Source organism: Pagrus major, chromosome 17 (assembly GCF_040436345.1).
Source record: "Pagrus major chromosome 17, Pma_NU_1.0".
In the NCBI taxonomy this organism is placed as follows: Eukaryota; Metazoa; Chordata; class Actinopteri; order Spariformes; family Sparidae; genus Pagrus; species Pagrus major.
This window is the reverse complement of record NC_133231.1, coordinates 5,648,427-5,665,557: the sequence shown is the minus strand read 5'-3', so window position 1 is coordinate 5,665,557 and position 17,131 is coordinate 5,648,427. Positions and strand designations below refer to the sequence as shown.

General features: G+C 41.3%; 1 protein-coding gene across 1 annotated transcript; it reads right to left on the bottom strand.

Annotated features, from left to right (window-relative positions):
* rnf144b (ring finger protein 144B) lies at positions 1–15,876 on the bottom strand. The gene is made up of 8 exons (XM_073484538.1): positions 15,584–15,876; positions 10,368–10,628; positions 8,966–9,070; positions 7,777–7,837; positions 5,540–5,753; positions 4,056–4,200; positions 3,781–3,870; positions 1–1,181 (listed from the first exon to the last, which is right to left on the bottom strand). Exons 2-8 carry the CDS (start codon positions 10,530–10,532, stop codon positions 1,014–1,016), a joined length of 948 nt encoding a protein of 315 aa, XP_073340639.1. The 5' UTR covers positions 10,533–10,628; positions 15,584–15,876; the 3' UTR covers positions 1–1,013.
* Between the last annotated feature and the right edge of the window lie 1,255 nt (positions 15,877–17,131).

Genomic DNA, 17,131 nt, shown 5'->3' with positions numbered 1-17,131 from the left:
TACCATCTGATGCATGTTTATTTTCCAGTACAATGGCGCTTTTATAAAATATCTGATGCAGAAACATCAACAGAAACGTAGAAATCATAACAGGATACCATACACACTGAACCCATAAATACATATTCACACACTTTAGAAAAGTACACATTATCCATTAGAGCCTTTGGTCTAGAACATATGCCAGGTGGAAACAACAAACATTAGCAGAAGAAGAGTTCTCTGTGCACCACTGAAGCCCTATCATATTTATTAGCAGTACAGAATATGCAGTGCACACACGACGCCGTTTGCCTTCTCCCATCGTGAATGAATGTTTTGCATTGTTTAGGGATTTACAACCCTGCGTAATCCTGACGGTTGTCCATTTTCATAATGCTAAAATCTTTGCATAAGATAGAGATAGAATGGAAGGCAAAAGAAATACAACCAAGCACCAGGCACTGTAGAGTGAGGCACTTGAGCACCTAACACCTCTGGTTTGGCATCATGACGTTTGGCACATGAGGGTGGCGTTGCACTCTGAATTGTGTTTGTGTGTGTGCGTGTGTGTGTGTGTGGTGTGCATGTGCGTGTGCGTGTGTGTGTGTGTGTGTGTGTGTGTGTGTGTGACAGAGAGGTGGGCCATAATAAAAGCCCTGTCCAGGAAAACTCTCACAGCTGCCGCCTTCTCCGTTCTCCGTACCTGTTGTGCATCTGAAAACAACTACTGTTGGTAAGTCGCTTACATTCATTCTCCTCATATTTACACTTCCGCCATAGAAAGTTCAGTCTTTTATACTCCAAGAGTTATTTTTGAGCAGCTCTCTCACAGAGCTTTAAAATGAAAATCCACACTAGTTGATCCAGATGACTTTACTGAACCACTGGCAAGGCTTCCAGTCTGTTGAGTCATGAAAATGTACTCCATTGTTCCACAACTTTTATCTTTTCCACTTGCACTCCCTCGGTTTCCTTGGCCCTCATGAGGTTAGTGGAGTGATCCTGGGCTGGGCTGATGAGAGGGGGAGCTGCTATGATGTGGAGGAGTCTGGCTGGCTGAGGTCCTTCTTCCGCTTCTTCTTCTTCTTCTTCCCGCTGCAGGGCTTACAGACGCAGCACAGGATGCAGGGCGAGGCCAGCAGGAGGAGCGGAGAGGTCACCAGCACGATGATGCTGACCCCCACCAGGATACCCACCACCTGAAGGACATCGTAACATTTTTAAAGCTGCATTAATAGGTATTAACAGTGGATGGAATGAGTATGTAATGTGAGAGCCACACCTTTTAGCGTTTTTAGTATCTTTTAGCTCATTGTTTGGATTTTAGGGATGAACACTTGTTTTTTGTGTTTTGGTTCAATCTCACTGCTCTCGTCAACTTTTTCAGTGAAAAGGTTCTGATATAAACCTACTGCACACTACCTTACCTGAACTAAACAGTCAACAGACAAAGTTAGCACCTATCTGATGAACATAGTGGAGCATTTAGCAGCTGAAAAGCTGAGAAAAACAGAGCTAAAAGCAGAGTGAATATTGCACATTTACAAGATTGACAGAAACAAAACTAAAAAAAAAAAGAATGCTAATGTTGCTCTGTGTCTGCAGGAAGTGCAAGCTAACACATCAGCCACACTGACTTTATCAGGCGATAACGTGTCAGTGTTAGTAATCTAGTAAAGATGTTAGATTGAACGACGACCCGACTGACTAGAATCATATAAAAAAGGAGATACTGCCACCAATGGCATTAAATAATTCTATTTTTGAAAGGATCCCGGTTCTTCCCAGTATTTTGTTTGTGGTGCTAAACCAATGTCAAATATTCAGACTGTTGAAAAAGTAGCACACATACACATCTTAACTACTCTCAGTTTCAGTTTTGGCATAGCGGCCTTCATCAGAGCATGGTGTTGCTGTAGACTTATGTAGTATGTGCCTCCTTTTTACCTTTCAGGGTATTCAGCAGTTGGTATTAAATAATTATGGGAAATACATGCAAAGCTAAATCATTACTATATTCCTTTTGATACTACTACTGGATACTTTTTGATACAAAAACTGAATTTTAGAATGAGTAAGATTATAAAATGTATAGTATGTAATATTGTGAGTGTAATTGCTGGAATGTGATGGTCTATGGTGTTTGGAGGCATTGCTTTATGGCAAAAAGTATAAATGGATCTAAAGCTTCTAGCTGAAACATATCACAGATATATGAACATATCACACAAGTGGGATACTGTTTATGATATGGCACTAGTGGGTTTATGGGTAATGTAGTTATACTCTTGAATCATCCAGTATACCTCGACCATGGTCTCATTACTAGATACGAATATTCACTTGACAATTTACATCACTTCCAATACTATGAATCATTTAGTTTGATATTACATAGACCAATGTGGACAGACACCCTGTCCATATATTTTATGTGTACGTTTCATCTTCGGCTGTTTTGTAGCTGCAGTCAGAAGAAATCTTAATGCTACATATAATACAGTAATATCTTAGACAATATTATCAACAGTTTGAGTTTGGCCCTGTCCTTTTTTAACTTGACGACGGCACCATGCACATAGAACATGTTTCTCCATGTTAGGTGTGGAAGAATTTGACTTGCACAGAGCCCTGACCTCAACCTCATCCAACACCTGTGGGATGAACTGGAATGTCAACTGTGAGCCTTATCACCCAACACTGGTATCCAAAGTCAATAATGCTCTTTTGGCTGATGGCTCACTGTTGTAGCAGCATATTAAATGGCTCTAGTCAGGGAAGTGAGTTGCTCAACAGTCACACATTGGTGTGACTGTTTTTGGCCATGTAGTGTACATCAATAGTTAGTATGATCATCTATCGAAGTCTAAATTTAGAAAACATTCAATACAAATGTTGTTTACAGTATAACTTAAAGGTACTGTCACTCTGGTCGGGTTCGGAGGCAGCTGAGAGGGAGCTACAGTGGCAGAGGAATTTGTGACGAGCAGATCATAAAACTTATAGGACCTGTTAGGCAAGGGTGTAACCAAGTCAGTCATGAGTTGTTTTGCAAGGCACTGCGTTGTTGTACTTCCACTCTGTAGACTTGTAGCAATGTAAACACACCAAGACGCAGTCAGGAGGCTCACTGCAAACTTGATACTAATCATGTGATAATGGCATCAGAGCAGGAGAAGTGGAAAGGAAGTAGGTTTGTTGGCTGATCGTAATCATTTTGTTGAACGTGCGACGTCATCGCAGGGCAGGAATTTGAGATTAGTGCTGGGATTAGTTCAGCTTAACGTCTGATAAAGGACAGTTTGGGTACACTGGTGGAAAACAACAAGGAGCTAACACAGACTTTATGGGTCTTAAAAGAGAAATTCAGCAATAAATGTAGCAGCTGATGAACAGAACAAAGCCGACAAATGTTTCCCCGGTCTGATGGTGAACGAGACTTGATATATGCACTGTTTTTGACTTTTGTTAAAATGTTCAACAAAGTGAAACCTGCCACACTGGAAGTTTACTGTCCTGCGTGGGCTCCTGTAATGTCTTCACTGCAGAGTTTTTCAACAGGGACTAACTGAACTGACAGCCAAACAGAGCAGCAGCTGGGATGGAGTCCAAAATCTTTACAGTCCAATCCTGGTAGAGTGATGGCACAGTTTTACTAAAATCAAACCCATGCATGTAATAACCTACAACCCACAGATGAGTGGCTCTGCAGGCTAATCCATTCAGACAATGACAACATCACCACAACCCCGAAATGAATACTGTGTGTCTGCTCTGCTGTCTGCTAAGTGGCCTCACCTGCGTCCTGTTCCACATAACTGAAGCCCTGGAGTGTCCCAGCTTGTTTCTGCACGGTCCCTTATCATAATGCCGCAGGAAAATATCACCCTGCAATTAAAAAACACACATGTTAAGTCATGAAATCTGCATGCAGAGATTCCCAAGAACATTCAGAGGCAAATTAAAGAAGGTTAAAATGTTGGGAACGTTGCTATAAAAAGTATAGATAGATCTGAACAGGTGGCTAGGCAGTATAGTTCACATGTGTGAGGTGGGTAGCAGGGGAGACTCACATCCAGGTTCTGCAGACAGTACCAGCAGAAGGTGTGTTTGCAGCTCTTACACAGCATCTGTGCACAGCCCTGGTTCCTCTCGATGTAGATACCACACATAGGACACTGCTTGATGGGCATGTCAGAGTCACTGTCAGAGCGGGCCCTGAGGGAAACACAGGAGTGATATCAGGTATGGAGTAACCAGGGGTTTATTGTATGAAGCCATGCAGGCCTCAAGAGTCTCCAGGCAGAGTGTGAGACCTTTATGTAGCAGCAGAGTTAAGGGTCAGTGCTCGCTTACAACTGGGTTAATTATTTTGGGATTCAGAAGTACGAGGGAAGTGTTCTGCAAGTACAATGCAGGGCAATAGCTACTATTAACAACACTGAACTAATGTTAAGTTTACCTTCTACAACAATAAAGGTCCCATATTAGGCTCATTTTCAAGTTCATACAATTATTTTGGGTGTTAACCCGAAAATGTTTAATGTTAAAGTTAAAAAAAAACATAATTTTTCGAGAAATTACGATTTCTAAATCAGCATCCTTTTTGATAGATGTGAAAAACAGCATCTGGTACTGCTTCTGTGTCCAAGATGTGTCACCTGCTGCTGACAGATTCAGAAAAATCTCTCCCAAACAGCAAATAACATGATCTGATGTCAGACTGAGTAATCAAATGTTTCAGTACACATTTCAGTATGATTATCAGCCTAGTTTAATTAGATCATTATGTATGTGGGTAGATAAAATGAAGTCAGAAACTTCTAAGGTGGACAGACCACAGACCACAGTATTTCTAAAACACCGGCTACAGCTCGGGTACAACAAGATTGTGTTTGATGACGAACCCTGCAGGCAAAGTTATATCATGTTCTCAAGTTCAGATTGAAAATTGACTGTCCCCATGCCTGCTCCATCCTGCACAGCACACTGCAGAGACCACCGCTTCACTGCAGTGCACGGGCTCCTTCTGTACAGTGAACTAACTGGCTCGTTGCCCGCCCTCCTCCTCCCTTTGGCACGGAGACAATGGAATTCCAATATAAGTCAGTGACTCCCCAATGACATCAGTCAGTCTGGCAGAGCCACAGCTCGGAGCAGCACAGTAATGTAGCTGTACAACAGGGACGACACAGAGGGCACTGCTGAGGAACACCAAGCTATTAATCCTGAAGTAATGTTTACATTCAACTCAGGGCCTCTGCTGGGAGAGGAGGAACTACACATCACTTGTATAGTCAACTCAATAGCTGTCAGGTCTTTTTTATATTTAATGGAAGTGCAATATTTTAAAAAAATAAGAAATTTGTCTGCACTTTTACAGTTTAAACTGAACAGTGGAAATAACCCATTAATTCCATCATGATTAAGTTAGCAGTTTGTTTACAGCAGTAACAGGTCTTGTCCTGACGAACACACTCATCCTGCTTTCAGCACAGTATCATTCTCAAAGCACAGCTCAGACTGTGTGGCTGCAGCCAGTAGGCGGCTGACTGACCTGCTTTCATGAGCGGGTGAGGGTGACATCATGGGCTGGCGCTCAGGGCAGGTATGGCCGTCCTGCCACGGTCCTCTGCACCCAGAGCAGAAGACGGCGTGACAGGTCAGACACGGCACAGCGGTGGGCTGGCCCTCGGTGCTCGGCTGCAAGCTGCACACCGCCTGGCAATCAAGCACCGGGCACCAGGCTTTACTGGGGTCCAACTTCACTCCTGTAGAAAGAAAAGAAGAAGGTGTGGAGCAGACATCAAGGAGCTGAGATGTTCTATACACAAATAAATGTGTGTTTTGCCATCAGTCATTCTCCTAATCTGACCTGGAGGTAGCTCAAGAAAATGTGCTTTTCATGTTGCTGCATGGTTTGGGATAAACAGAATACATGCTGAAGCAATTAGTCAATAACTAAAATATGTAATCATCAGAAAATTGTGGTAATTAATTAGGTAATTTCTCAAATTAAACATTTACTGCTTCCAGCTTGTCATGTGTGAGTGTTTTCAGTTTTTTAATCACTGAACATCTTTGAGTTTTGTGATCAATAAACCCAAGTCAACAGATTAACTGACAATGAAAACAAGCAGCCCAAAAAGAATCCTGTAATGTTAGATGTTAGCATTAAATCTCAACTCGATCGCTGCGCTGTAACAACTTCAGGGACGTGGTTAAAGTAAGAACACCGGGGCAGCTTCTTCCAATGCACTTGAATGACTGCCAACAATTAAACAACAACAAACACTGCACTTCATTGTCTTACAGAAGCTTGTCACTCCGCCAACCTGTTAATACAACAGTCCCATAGCTACACACAAAATTAGAGGATTATAAATATAACACACCAGTATATATACACATTATATATGCTGTGTGTAATCACCAGTAATTAAAACATGTCTATTACCCAAATAAACCTTTGTAAAATAAGTTATTGTTCAAGATAAATGTCATCTTACAACACCTTACTGCACACTTAGCATCAGACTCAGTAATGATAGCACCATACTTCAACAAAAAACCTAATAAAGAAGCTAAAACTACTGAAAAAAGCGACTCCAGTGTCTCTGTAAGGCTGTACTGACGATAGCTAATGCTAACATGCTCACAATGACAGTGTTAACATGCTAATGTTTACCAGGTTCATGATCTTAATTTAAAGTGTTAGCATGCTGACGTTTGCAAATTAGCACTAAGCACACAGTTTAGTGGGGGAGGCGGGAGCCTAGCTGGGGAACTGAAGGGGGGCCTGTTCAAATCCAGCACAGACCAGTCAGCGTGGAGCGTGAGGTCAGTTCAACTCTGTCTGTAAAACAACAACTGCGTGACTACCCATGAGGGATTGATAAAGTATACAAAAAAATAACAAAGCTGAGGTTGATGGGAAATGTCATGTCTTTGAACAGATTATGAAGGTTGAAAAAGGTGAGGAAAAAAAGTTATTATGGCTAAAAACATCTCACAAACATGTTGTTCTAATTCCTAAATGGTTATCTGTGAAGGCAAAGAACATTCTTGTTTATACGCTCTGAAGGATAAACATTCAAATGTAACACACAAAAAATAAATCTGTTTCACAACCTCAACGTAAACTGGAGCTTTCATGATGTGCTGCACCAGCTCATACTTTCATCGTGAATCATAACAGATGACAAACATTGTTGCAAAACAGCCTGTACTTTGCACTTCTTTATACTTCCAATACTACGAGTCCTGTGATTTATGGCCAGAGTAAACGATAACTATTATTGGCTTCACAGCGTATTGTTACTGTGCAACTGGAAAAGACCAATATAGCTACAAGGCAAACTAACCTAAGTTTGCAATTTGTAAATGTCAACAGAACCCTTTCTGCTCTCAGGCCTCCACTGCAAAGCAGTGCCTTCACCAGCATTATGGTGCAATCAGTTACAAATAGGTCACACAATTTATTAGCACTGAAACGCTCATTACTTCCAATTTTACAGAATAGTCACATGGACCTCTCGAAGCATTTGTTATTGAATTTCCTGCTGCTAAGGTTTGGTTTAACTGAAGGTATTAAAGCCACAATTTCAGCAACCCCCAGGGTTAGACTGGACCAGAGCAGGAGAGAAAACAGGGCACATGGCCACACAATATCCCAGGCATGTGAAGCTCAGCACACTGTGGGGCTGCTTAGTGTAATGCCACCAGCTGAAGTGCGACCAGAAATAGCCCACAGCCTGACACCAGTCACCAGCATGCTAATGCAACAATACCTACCTCTCTCAAACTTCAGACGTTCATACAGCTCCACCTGATCTTCTGGGGCTAAGGTGGCTATCTGCAATCACAAAGAACAGGGGGGGCTTAATCACGTTTTATGACATTTTACTCTTAGTTCTTAGTGCATGCAAGAGGTGTGAGAGTAAAGATACAAATTTTGTGCGGTTGCTTATCTAGTTTTAGCTCCTAAGCTACACACAGAAAAACACACAACTATAAAAAACTAATGAGTTAATAATAGTCAGGTCACAAAATAACAAAACATTTTAATGACAAAAAAGACGCCAGTATTTCCATATTTTATTTATACAACAATAAAAATGCCATTTTCATGTTGCAGTAAAGGCTGCGAGATGTCATCTGCATACAATCCTCGAGAAAGATCCTGGAAAAGTTGGCTAGACCGCAATTAGCTTATCGTAGCTAATGCTAAAACAAGCTGGCAAGCTCTAGAAAAAATGTATTTCTTACTCAAATCTTTTAAGACTAAAGACAGACTTGAATTAGTATTAACACTACTTACTGTGCATGTTATTCCCCCACAGTAACACTGTTTCCATGTCTTAACATCTGCCCTAATTTCACTACTGGATAATAGGGGATAGAGATTCTACAATCAAATCAGTTTTAATTGAAATGGAAGGCCAATGAGCACCAGCTAAAGAGGCTTTTCTTACAATAAGTGTCTGAATGCAGTGGTATTGATACAAATGAGGAGCTGAGGAGCAGAATTTCCATTTGTTTGTGCTGTTAAAGTTCTTCTCTGATAACTGTATGGTCTTTACGATGTGTGACAGCTCAGTTTCACTTTCTGTCTGAGCGCTCGCATTACCTCACTGTACTCTTCCCAACAAGAATTTCCTCAGAAATGTCATTAAGACTGGATGCACAACATTTTCACAACACTTCATCGTGATTAATCCAGACCACATAATGTAAAAAACCACAATGTTGACAATCCAACTTTAGATTTCTTTACACATCTGCTTGCAGCCCTGTGAGCTGTAAACACACTGGTGTAGCCAGCAACCTAGAAATTCAATGAATATTCCAAAATAACAGTTTACCTGCACATGGTTTTAGTTCAGTTTGTGTATCAACGTTATTTTTATATGTTATGGCCTGTGAAGAGTCTTTTAAGGTTTCACTCATGACCTACATATCATTGGTTTTAAGCAGGGCATACCTCAGAGTCCAGTAGCACTCCAGTCTTTTGGCAGGCCATATCTGGGCAGGTGATGGGGGCCCCCCCACCCTCCATGATGGCCAGCTGAACATACTGCTGCAGACACTGAGAGGGAGAAACAACACCAGCAGCATTAGTCTGGATATTGAATGGAACAGGGAGAATTGTACCATCATTTATAATGTAATACTAGTTACCTTCAATACAGAACAAACAATACATAGAAACATGACACATGACATATGGAGTAAAAGCAAAGAAAGCAAAGGAAAATCATCTGTTGTGCAAACAGGGCAGGCTGAATGCCAAACAAACATGAGTTCATATCAGCATTCACACGTCAAGTCATACGGAAGGGTAGGAGGAACTGTGCAAACATTACGCAAAGGCAGACAGTTTTGAGGAACAGAAAAGAGAAACAAATTTAATTGTCACTTTTCTCTGGAAGATGGAAAAACAAAGCTATGGTGGAAGTGTGGCACGTGATTTCAGGGTTTGACTAGCGCTTATCATGTGCTTTCTCATAAAGCACGATGTACTGTTCATCCTAACACTGTCTGAGCTCTTGAACCAGAGTGGAGGAGATATTTCAGCTTAATAAAAATGAAGTCCAACTGATAAGCAGGGTTTACTGTATTCATTTCCCTGCTTCTTCCCCCGTGACACTGTGCATGTGTGTGTGTTTTATCTGCGTGACCTTGTGCGTGCAATACACTGACAACTTAGCTAGCCCGGACAGAGATTAACACCTGCCACTATCTCGCAACCTTTGTGTGTCAGGACATGATACCATCATCTCAGTTCGATAGGCCAGGCAGGCGTGTAATAGACAAGAACAGAGTAGTAGTACAACTCTGTACTTTTGTTATAAATAAAACAGCTCTGTATTCCTGTGGCAGCACGCTCGTAAAAGGACTGACAAAGAGTTAAACTGCTTTGATAAATCACAAAAATTTCCAAGGACAAGACAAAGAACGTTAATGTGAGGCCAATCCTGTGTTGAAACCACTCTATTTCACTGAAGCTGTCATATGCAAGATTTACCAAGAAAAGGATCTATTTTAAGATCCTAAAGGAGGAAGTGGTGCTGCAATAAAAGGAGCATCCCATTCCAAGTCATTTAAACGTTGGAGATTTGCCTAAATTACCCAAAGAAAACTTTGCTGTTGGATCACTTTTGTGCAACTTTCACCGCCTACAGAAAGTGAGTAAAGCCATGAGCAATATGAGTATAGAGGACACTTACATTTTCTTGAAAATCTAAATATAGACTGGTGGCTCCCTACTCAATAACAAAGGTTTGACTTCCATGGCAGCTAATGTGTCCTGAGGAGTTTCCCTGATCAAAAAACACTTGGATGTGAGCATCATTTCCTGTAAATGTATGTTCGTCTTCTCTTACCACTGTACAGAAGACACAGTCGCAGGTCTGCAGTTCCCTGGAGGCTGCAGACGGCTGTTCGCTGAGGCACAGCTTGCAGAAGACCTCAGGATTGGTGCCGGCCTCAGGGGTCCCCGGCGCCGAATCCCCAGCTTCCCGGCTCAGGGTGGGACTCCTGCTGGCCATGGTGGGGCGAGGTATGCAGGGAAGAGAAGGAAGGAGGAATCAGGCTGCTCCTAGCCCTTCTGCTGGGGACTGAGAGGAGCTGCAGCCTCCATGTTCCTGAAAGCAGAAACAACGTAAATCTCTTCAGTGTAGGTGTAGCACTTTCCTTCCCTCTCTGTAACTGCCAGGCCTTCTGACAACACTGCACCCTGTTTCTGGAAACCTGTCATCTGTTCTGGTAACTGGCAGACCAGCTGTGATTACTTCACCTATCCCTGAAGCAACACACTGTCATTGTCTTGTTACCCGAGAGACGGATTAGTCACCGTTTAGAGCTGGGTGGCTCATGAAGTAAAATATAATTATGTGGAATTACTGCAGTATTATAGATTTCTCATCATGCTGGTTATTTCTCCATAAATGGCTGTCATTTTTGAGGCCACATCCCAAGGTCTGTGTTTACTGGGCCTGCAGTTATTGACCAGCTCCTTATTCATTCTGACAGCAACAATTGATCGTTTAGAAACATGGTAAATGGCTCGTGGAGGTAAGTAGGTAAGTAGGTACTTGGCACAAGCTGTTTTGTTTAACATGTAATGCCAACATTAAGCAGAATTACAGGGGTTGAAGGCTGGATAAGGAAGTTCACTCAAATAAATTAATTAAGTTTTGAAGACTTCCTGAGATGAAAGGATTAACAGGATAATGCAGACGGGCTACATTTCTGAAAATGTTTTTTTTGTTTCTGATGCTCAGATTATGAGAAAATTTGAACAATTCAGAGGAAATGCGCCATCATTATAACATTTTTTACTTTTCACTCTTTTTAGAGTGATGAGGAATTAAACCGAAAGTGGATGCTGTCCGATGTTACACATGAAGCTACCCAGTTTCAGTCTTAATTGGAACAGTGCGAGCTAAAGTTGCAACACCGTTAAAAACAGCATTAAACTGTTTTTAACGGTTTAATATTTTAGTCAAGCAACTGTTTTTAGATTTATTCCTGGCAAGATAATGTATACAGTTATAATGATATTAGATCTTATTAAAACTTAATGGATATCAGCCGGTGTTTTCGTGTCCTTGTTGGTAAGTAGGGTAAATCTGGGTAATATGCCCTGGTTAAGAATAATGTTTATTTTCTTTTAAAAGATATATTATTTCAAAATAAATATGTACACAAGAAGTATGCTTAAGTAAAGAATTTTAGAGGGTAATTACATCATAACAGACTACAACTTGTTATGGGGGCATCTAACCCTATGACCCTGTAATGTAGTACATCTTCTGTCGTCCCGAGTGGGGAGGACGATGCAATGCCGTTTGTTTCAAGCCCTGCAGCATGAGAGCTAGCAGCAGGCAGAGCTCACAGCTGACTGAGCTAACAACTTAGAGCAGAGCTAAACACACACAGCAGGACTGAGAGTTTCTGTTCAGAGGAACATGAAGTGTTAAACAGTGAACTGCAGTTTAATGTGACAACACAACACAACTTTAAATGTACTGAGTACAGTTTGTAAAGTACTTTGAGGCTGGAGTTACACTTTGCATCTGTGTACATTTGATCAATCTTAAAAGGTGGTGGAGTCGTGGTTTCAGGGCACAAAAACTGAGACTAAGATTTATTATATTTACTTTTTACTTTATTCTCTTTTCTCTCATTTTGTTTTAAAACCTTTCTTTGATGAATTACAAACTAAATATAATTATTTATTTCCTCAACATGTTAATGGTGATTTTACTATGTCATCAATAACTAACGACTATAGGTGATAATAAAGTGAAGAAACGTCCCTTTGATCAATGATCAGCTGATACTGCTTCCAGAGATCGGTGATCCTTATCAAAGCACACTTCATATTTACTTCCCCTACACCAACATAATTACTGAATTTGATTGACTGGAGTACTTTACAACCCTGATTTAGTATATAATTAACTCACATCTGAATATTGGCCAATAGGACGAGAACATTTTGAGGAGGTCCATGTAATTGCGCACTGACTCCTGGAGGGTCAAACGCTACAGCCACACAGTCTGTATATACAAGACTGTGCTCTCAAATCTACTTTAGCTATTTACAAATGTAACGTGTTGCAAGCATGCATGAGTTGTGAAAACTATGCAACACTGATGAGCAACACATTCAGCACAGGCAGACAACTTGAGGATGTTATCTCCACAACATACGAACACAGTTTAATATTTGAAAAATAACCCTGGATCTTTATTTTTGTGCATCTCTCAACACATTTAAGACTGTCGACTGTCCCCTTCAGGCACAAAACTAAAGTAAAATAAGTCAAATGTAAGTTTTTGTGTGGAATAACTAATTTCACTCAAGTTTACAGCAAGCAGCTCTGAGGCTGTCTTAAATCGAGGCACAGAGGTGCACTGAGCTAAAAGCTATCATCAGCATACCAACATGTTCGCAATGATAACACATAAATGCTGATGTTAATGAGATATAATGTTCACAGTGTTCATTTTAGTTTAGCGTGTTAGGATCCCGTCATTTGCCAATTAACACTCAACACAAAGTACAGCTGAGGCTGATGGGAATGTCAATAATTTTGCAGGTATTTGGTCATAAACCAAAGTACGGGACAGATTACCGATTTGACCAGATAATAGTTCCAGTGTTCCCTGTTAGGCACTCAGCATGTTACCAAGCCAACATTTGTCTATAACCACTTAAAGACAGCTGAGGCTATGAAATGTCAGAGGATCACCAGAGTTATTAAAATGATCCAGAGCGGACAAACCAAACACTGGCTCTAGAGAGGGCTTGACACATATTTAGTCACCACCGTAGGGGTGAGTGAGACACGTTAGTTCAGATGACACTAGATCCTACACACTGTACCTTTAAGCCACGAATGTAAACCTTGTGGTGGTGCTAAAGGAAAAGTCAGGGAATCACAAAGTCATCACCCTGGGACCATGAATGTCTGTACAAATCTTTATGCCAAACCAGGCAATAGTTGTTGAGATTGTTCTGGGTCAGGACCAAAGTGGGGGACCAACTATCATGGTTAAAAAAATACTAAAAAGTTATAATACACAAAAATCTGTTTAACACAGCATCAAGCTGCAACTTCCACCTTTTAATATCAGACATCATGCACTAGTTCCACATTCTGGGGCAGCATGATGGAGGTGTGTGGATAATAAAGGCCTAATCTGGTGTTAAAGGGAACCAAAGTCACCAAACCCAAAAAGCATCCCTTTGGTTCTGTCCAATCGCAAAAAGCATGAGAAATAATAACCCCATAATCTGGGATTTGTGATTAATCCCGTAGATAACAGTGGTTGGGCACGGAACAGGGTCACACAGGAAACGGTGGCGTTAAAAACACACTCTGCAGCCTGAGCGGCTGTTGAAATCACACATTATCCCGCTCACAAGGCTCTCTATTTCAGCAGGCTGTTAAAAGTTGGCAGGGAACTTTTGAGCAGCTCAGTCAATACAGCCACCACCACCACAGCTGTCCTAAATTTCAGCGAGCGCTCTTTTATCATGTGCTATCGATCAGCGACGACATACATTCAGATCACTGATAGTGAAGCTTGTGTAGCTGTGTGTGTTGGTGTTTCTGCACTGTCACGGTGTATCCTCCTGCACTGCCAGCTGAGCCGGCTGCAGTCATCATCCCACATAGCTCTCGGCCTGTCCTGCCCAGGCGTAAGCAGCCCCACGGTCCCACATGGGAAAATAACAGGTCTCTAATCAGCCGGCTCTGCTGCACGGAAACTCCAGTGTGTATTCAATAACAATGTGAAGCCTTTAATTCGTAAACATCTTCAAAGTTTAGAGGAACCTGAGATTATGTGGGTAATTTCTGTCAATACATGAGACTGGTGGAAGTGTTTTTGTCTTAGGAACAGATAAATCAGTGTTGTTCCATCTTTGCTCATAGATATGAAGAAGTTTGATGCCTCATAACTATATCCGTGCCTTTCATAAACTGTATAAGCCATAGTGGTCAGATTCTAATGACATACAGTGAACGGATTGAAGTTTAATATGAGTTTGAGGGCCAAACCATTGTCTGAACACTCTTTCAGATGCATTTCCTCCCTGAATGTTTGCAGATGTGACCAAATTTCAATAACTAAATGTCAATACAAATTGCTGACGGCCCAAGGCTTCCCAGGAAATACATCATTGTCAGTATCAGCTTTCGAAAACCTGCTCGACTGCTGCAGTCGCAGCCCCTGAGCAAGCAATTAGAGCTGAGAAGTCCACATTCAAACTTGAGCCTCCTCTGTTCGAGCTGTTCATTAATCAAAAACGCCCTTGTGTGCTAACAGTTTCTTTTAGGTGTGGAGCTGGCCATTCAGTGATTAGCAGTCCCGGCGGATTAAGGTCTAGATGGCATTCCAGCCACAGGGGGATCAAAGCATCATTGTTGACCAGGGAGGCAGAAACGGAAAAACCAGATCTGCCCGGTAAAAAACTGCCGCTGCTTTTACACAGACTGCCACTGTGTTGGGAGGCAGGCAGCTGGGACTGTGTGCTCGAGGAGTGTGTGGCAGCATTTATATGGCATCATTGATACAGCTGCAATCACTCCCTGTCTGTCTCTCTGGGTCCCTGGCCCAGTAACCTGTGTGCGTTTGGGAAGGAGCCTAAAACAGGAGCGCATAAAGTTAAACACATGAAGAAAATGATGGGGTGGGAGTATGCAAACCTTCATCTAGTGCACATCAGTTTAACCAGAATCAGTGTGGTGGATCTTGACTCATATTGCTGTCATTTAAAGGTGTATTATTCCCAGAGTTATATCCTGACAGTTTGCTGTGAAACATTATCCTGAGGTGAGTGTGGTTTTTGTCATGACTAATAACAGTGTATTATCTTGTCTGTCACAGTGCATGCAAGCAGACCACACATGAAATCTGACACATCTGCATCCCACCCCTCAAGGTTGCATTCACGGATAGGTCACAACTGAAATTCTGACGCATTCACGGTGTAATATTTGTAAGGTCCACACGTTTGTTGGGTCTATGTGATGCAGACAAAAAGCCAGGAGGGCAGAGGAGAGAGAGTGTGGGGGGGACCTACCTTGCCTGTGGACCACTGGGTGTAGGAGCTGCCTGAGTCCAGATCCACAGCCGCAGTGCTCTTACAGTGACACATGTGTTGATACAGTCTGCTGTTGTAATAACCTCTGCTGTCAACGCTAAGTCCTCTGCCGACCCGGTACCGCCTTTCTCAGACACGAACCGCGCTTAAAGAAGAACCTAAAAACATGTTGAAACGTCCTGCTCGCTCCTGTCTGGCCTGTGTTAGTGTGTCTGCTCAGCTCCTGCGTGTTGTTTCCATCCAGGAAGCAGAGGCTGCTCTGCGCTCAGCTCCACTCTTGACTGCTCCTGCCGGTTATTTCACTATATTCATGCTGCTTTCAGGTGCAGTCGGAGAAATGGAAGTCGCACCATGAACTGCTCAGGAACAAGTGAAAGGTGTGGAGGCCCAAAGCTGACAATACTACAAAGTGAAAAATATAACTTAATATATCAGTGAATAGCTAGGTAATTAAAAGGATAAAGGAAAAGATGGGGAAAACAGATCTTCTTAAGGATTTTAAGAGGATGTATTTCTCACAAATCACTAAATTAAAACTTTTTGCATCACACAAGTTCTCACATAGATCTAAAGAGGTTACAAAGCTAGCTTGCTAATGAAAGCCTATGACCCGTTTTCTTTTTCTTTTTTTGTAACAGAAAATGATGGGGAGGTTTACTTTTCTACAACTGAACTGAGCTGAATATTTTTTTGCAGTATTAAAGTAATAAAGCGTCAGTATTATATAGCGTTTTCAACTCAATATATTCCGATTTGACTACTTTTAGACCAACAACAATTCACAGATAAATACTTCAGCATTTCTCCCCTTGAGTTATATTCCCAGTCATGTATAGACCTTGAACCTTCATAATGGGAAAGGCAATTTACACAGTAAGTACTGTAAAACTGAAGGAATACTGAATATATTGAATACATTACATTTTGAAAAATTCTAGTAAGGTGAGATTTAAAATTCATACTTGACGTTGGACCATGTCCACGGTTTATTTTCAGGAGGCGTGAATGAGGACTTTTCAATTAATCCCTTATTATTATTATTATTATTATTATTATTATTATTATTATTATTATTATTATTACATTGATGTTTGTAAGTTCTTAAGTATATTCTAATCCCTTTTATTGTTTGCTTAATATCTATTAAGCTGCTGGTTCTCTTTTTTATCTCAGCTTGTGTTTCTTTGGCACTTCCAAAGAGTACGTGGCATTTTGTTTTCATTGTACACTTCACTTAAGACGCTCATTTTGGGAAACAACATATTTTATAGCAGATAGTGCGTCACTGTAGTTGCACTTCTCTTATTCAATGTCCATATACCGTGACCAATTCTTACTGAACTCATCCATGTGTGTATGCCCCATTGGCTGATATGCAGGCCTGTGTGTATCTGATTGGTTACTTTCATTTGCACTTTTGATACTGTGGCCTCACAAATTTGTTTCTATTCTACAAGCTTTGGTAGAGTTTTGACCAATTAAGACTATTTCTCTTCTCATACAAATTCAGTGGTGAATAAGGTTGGT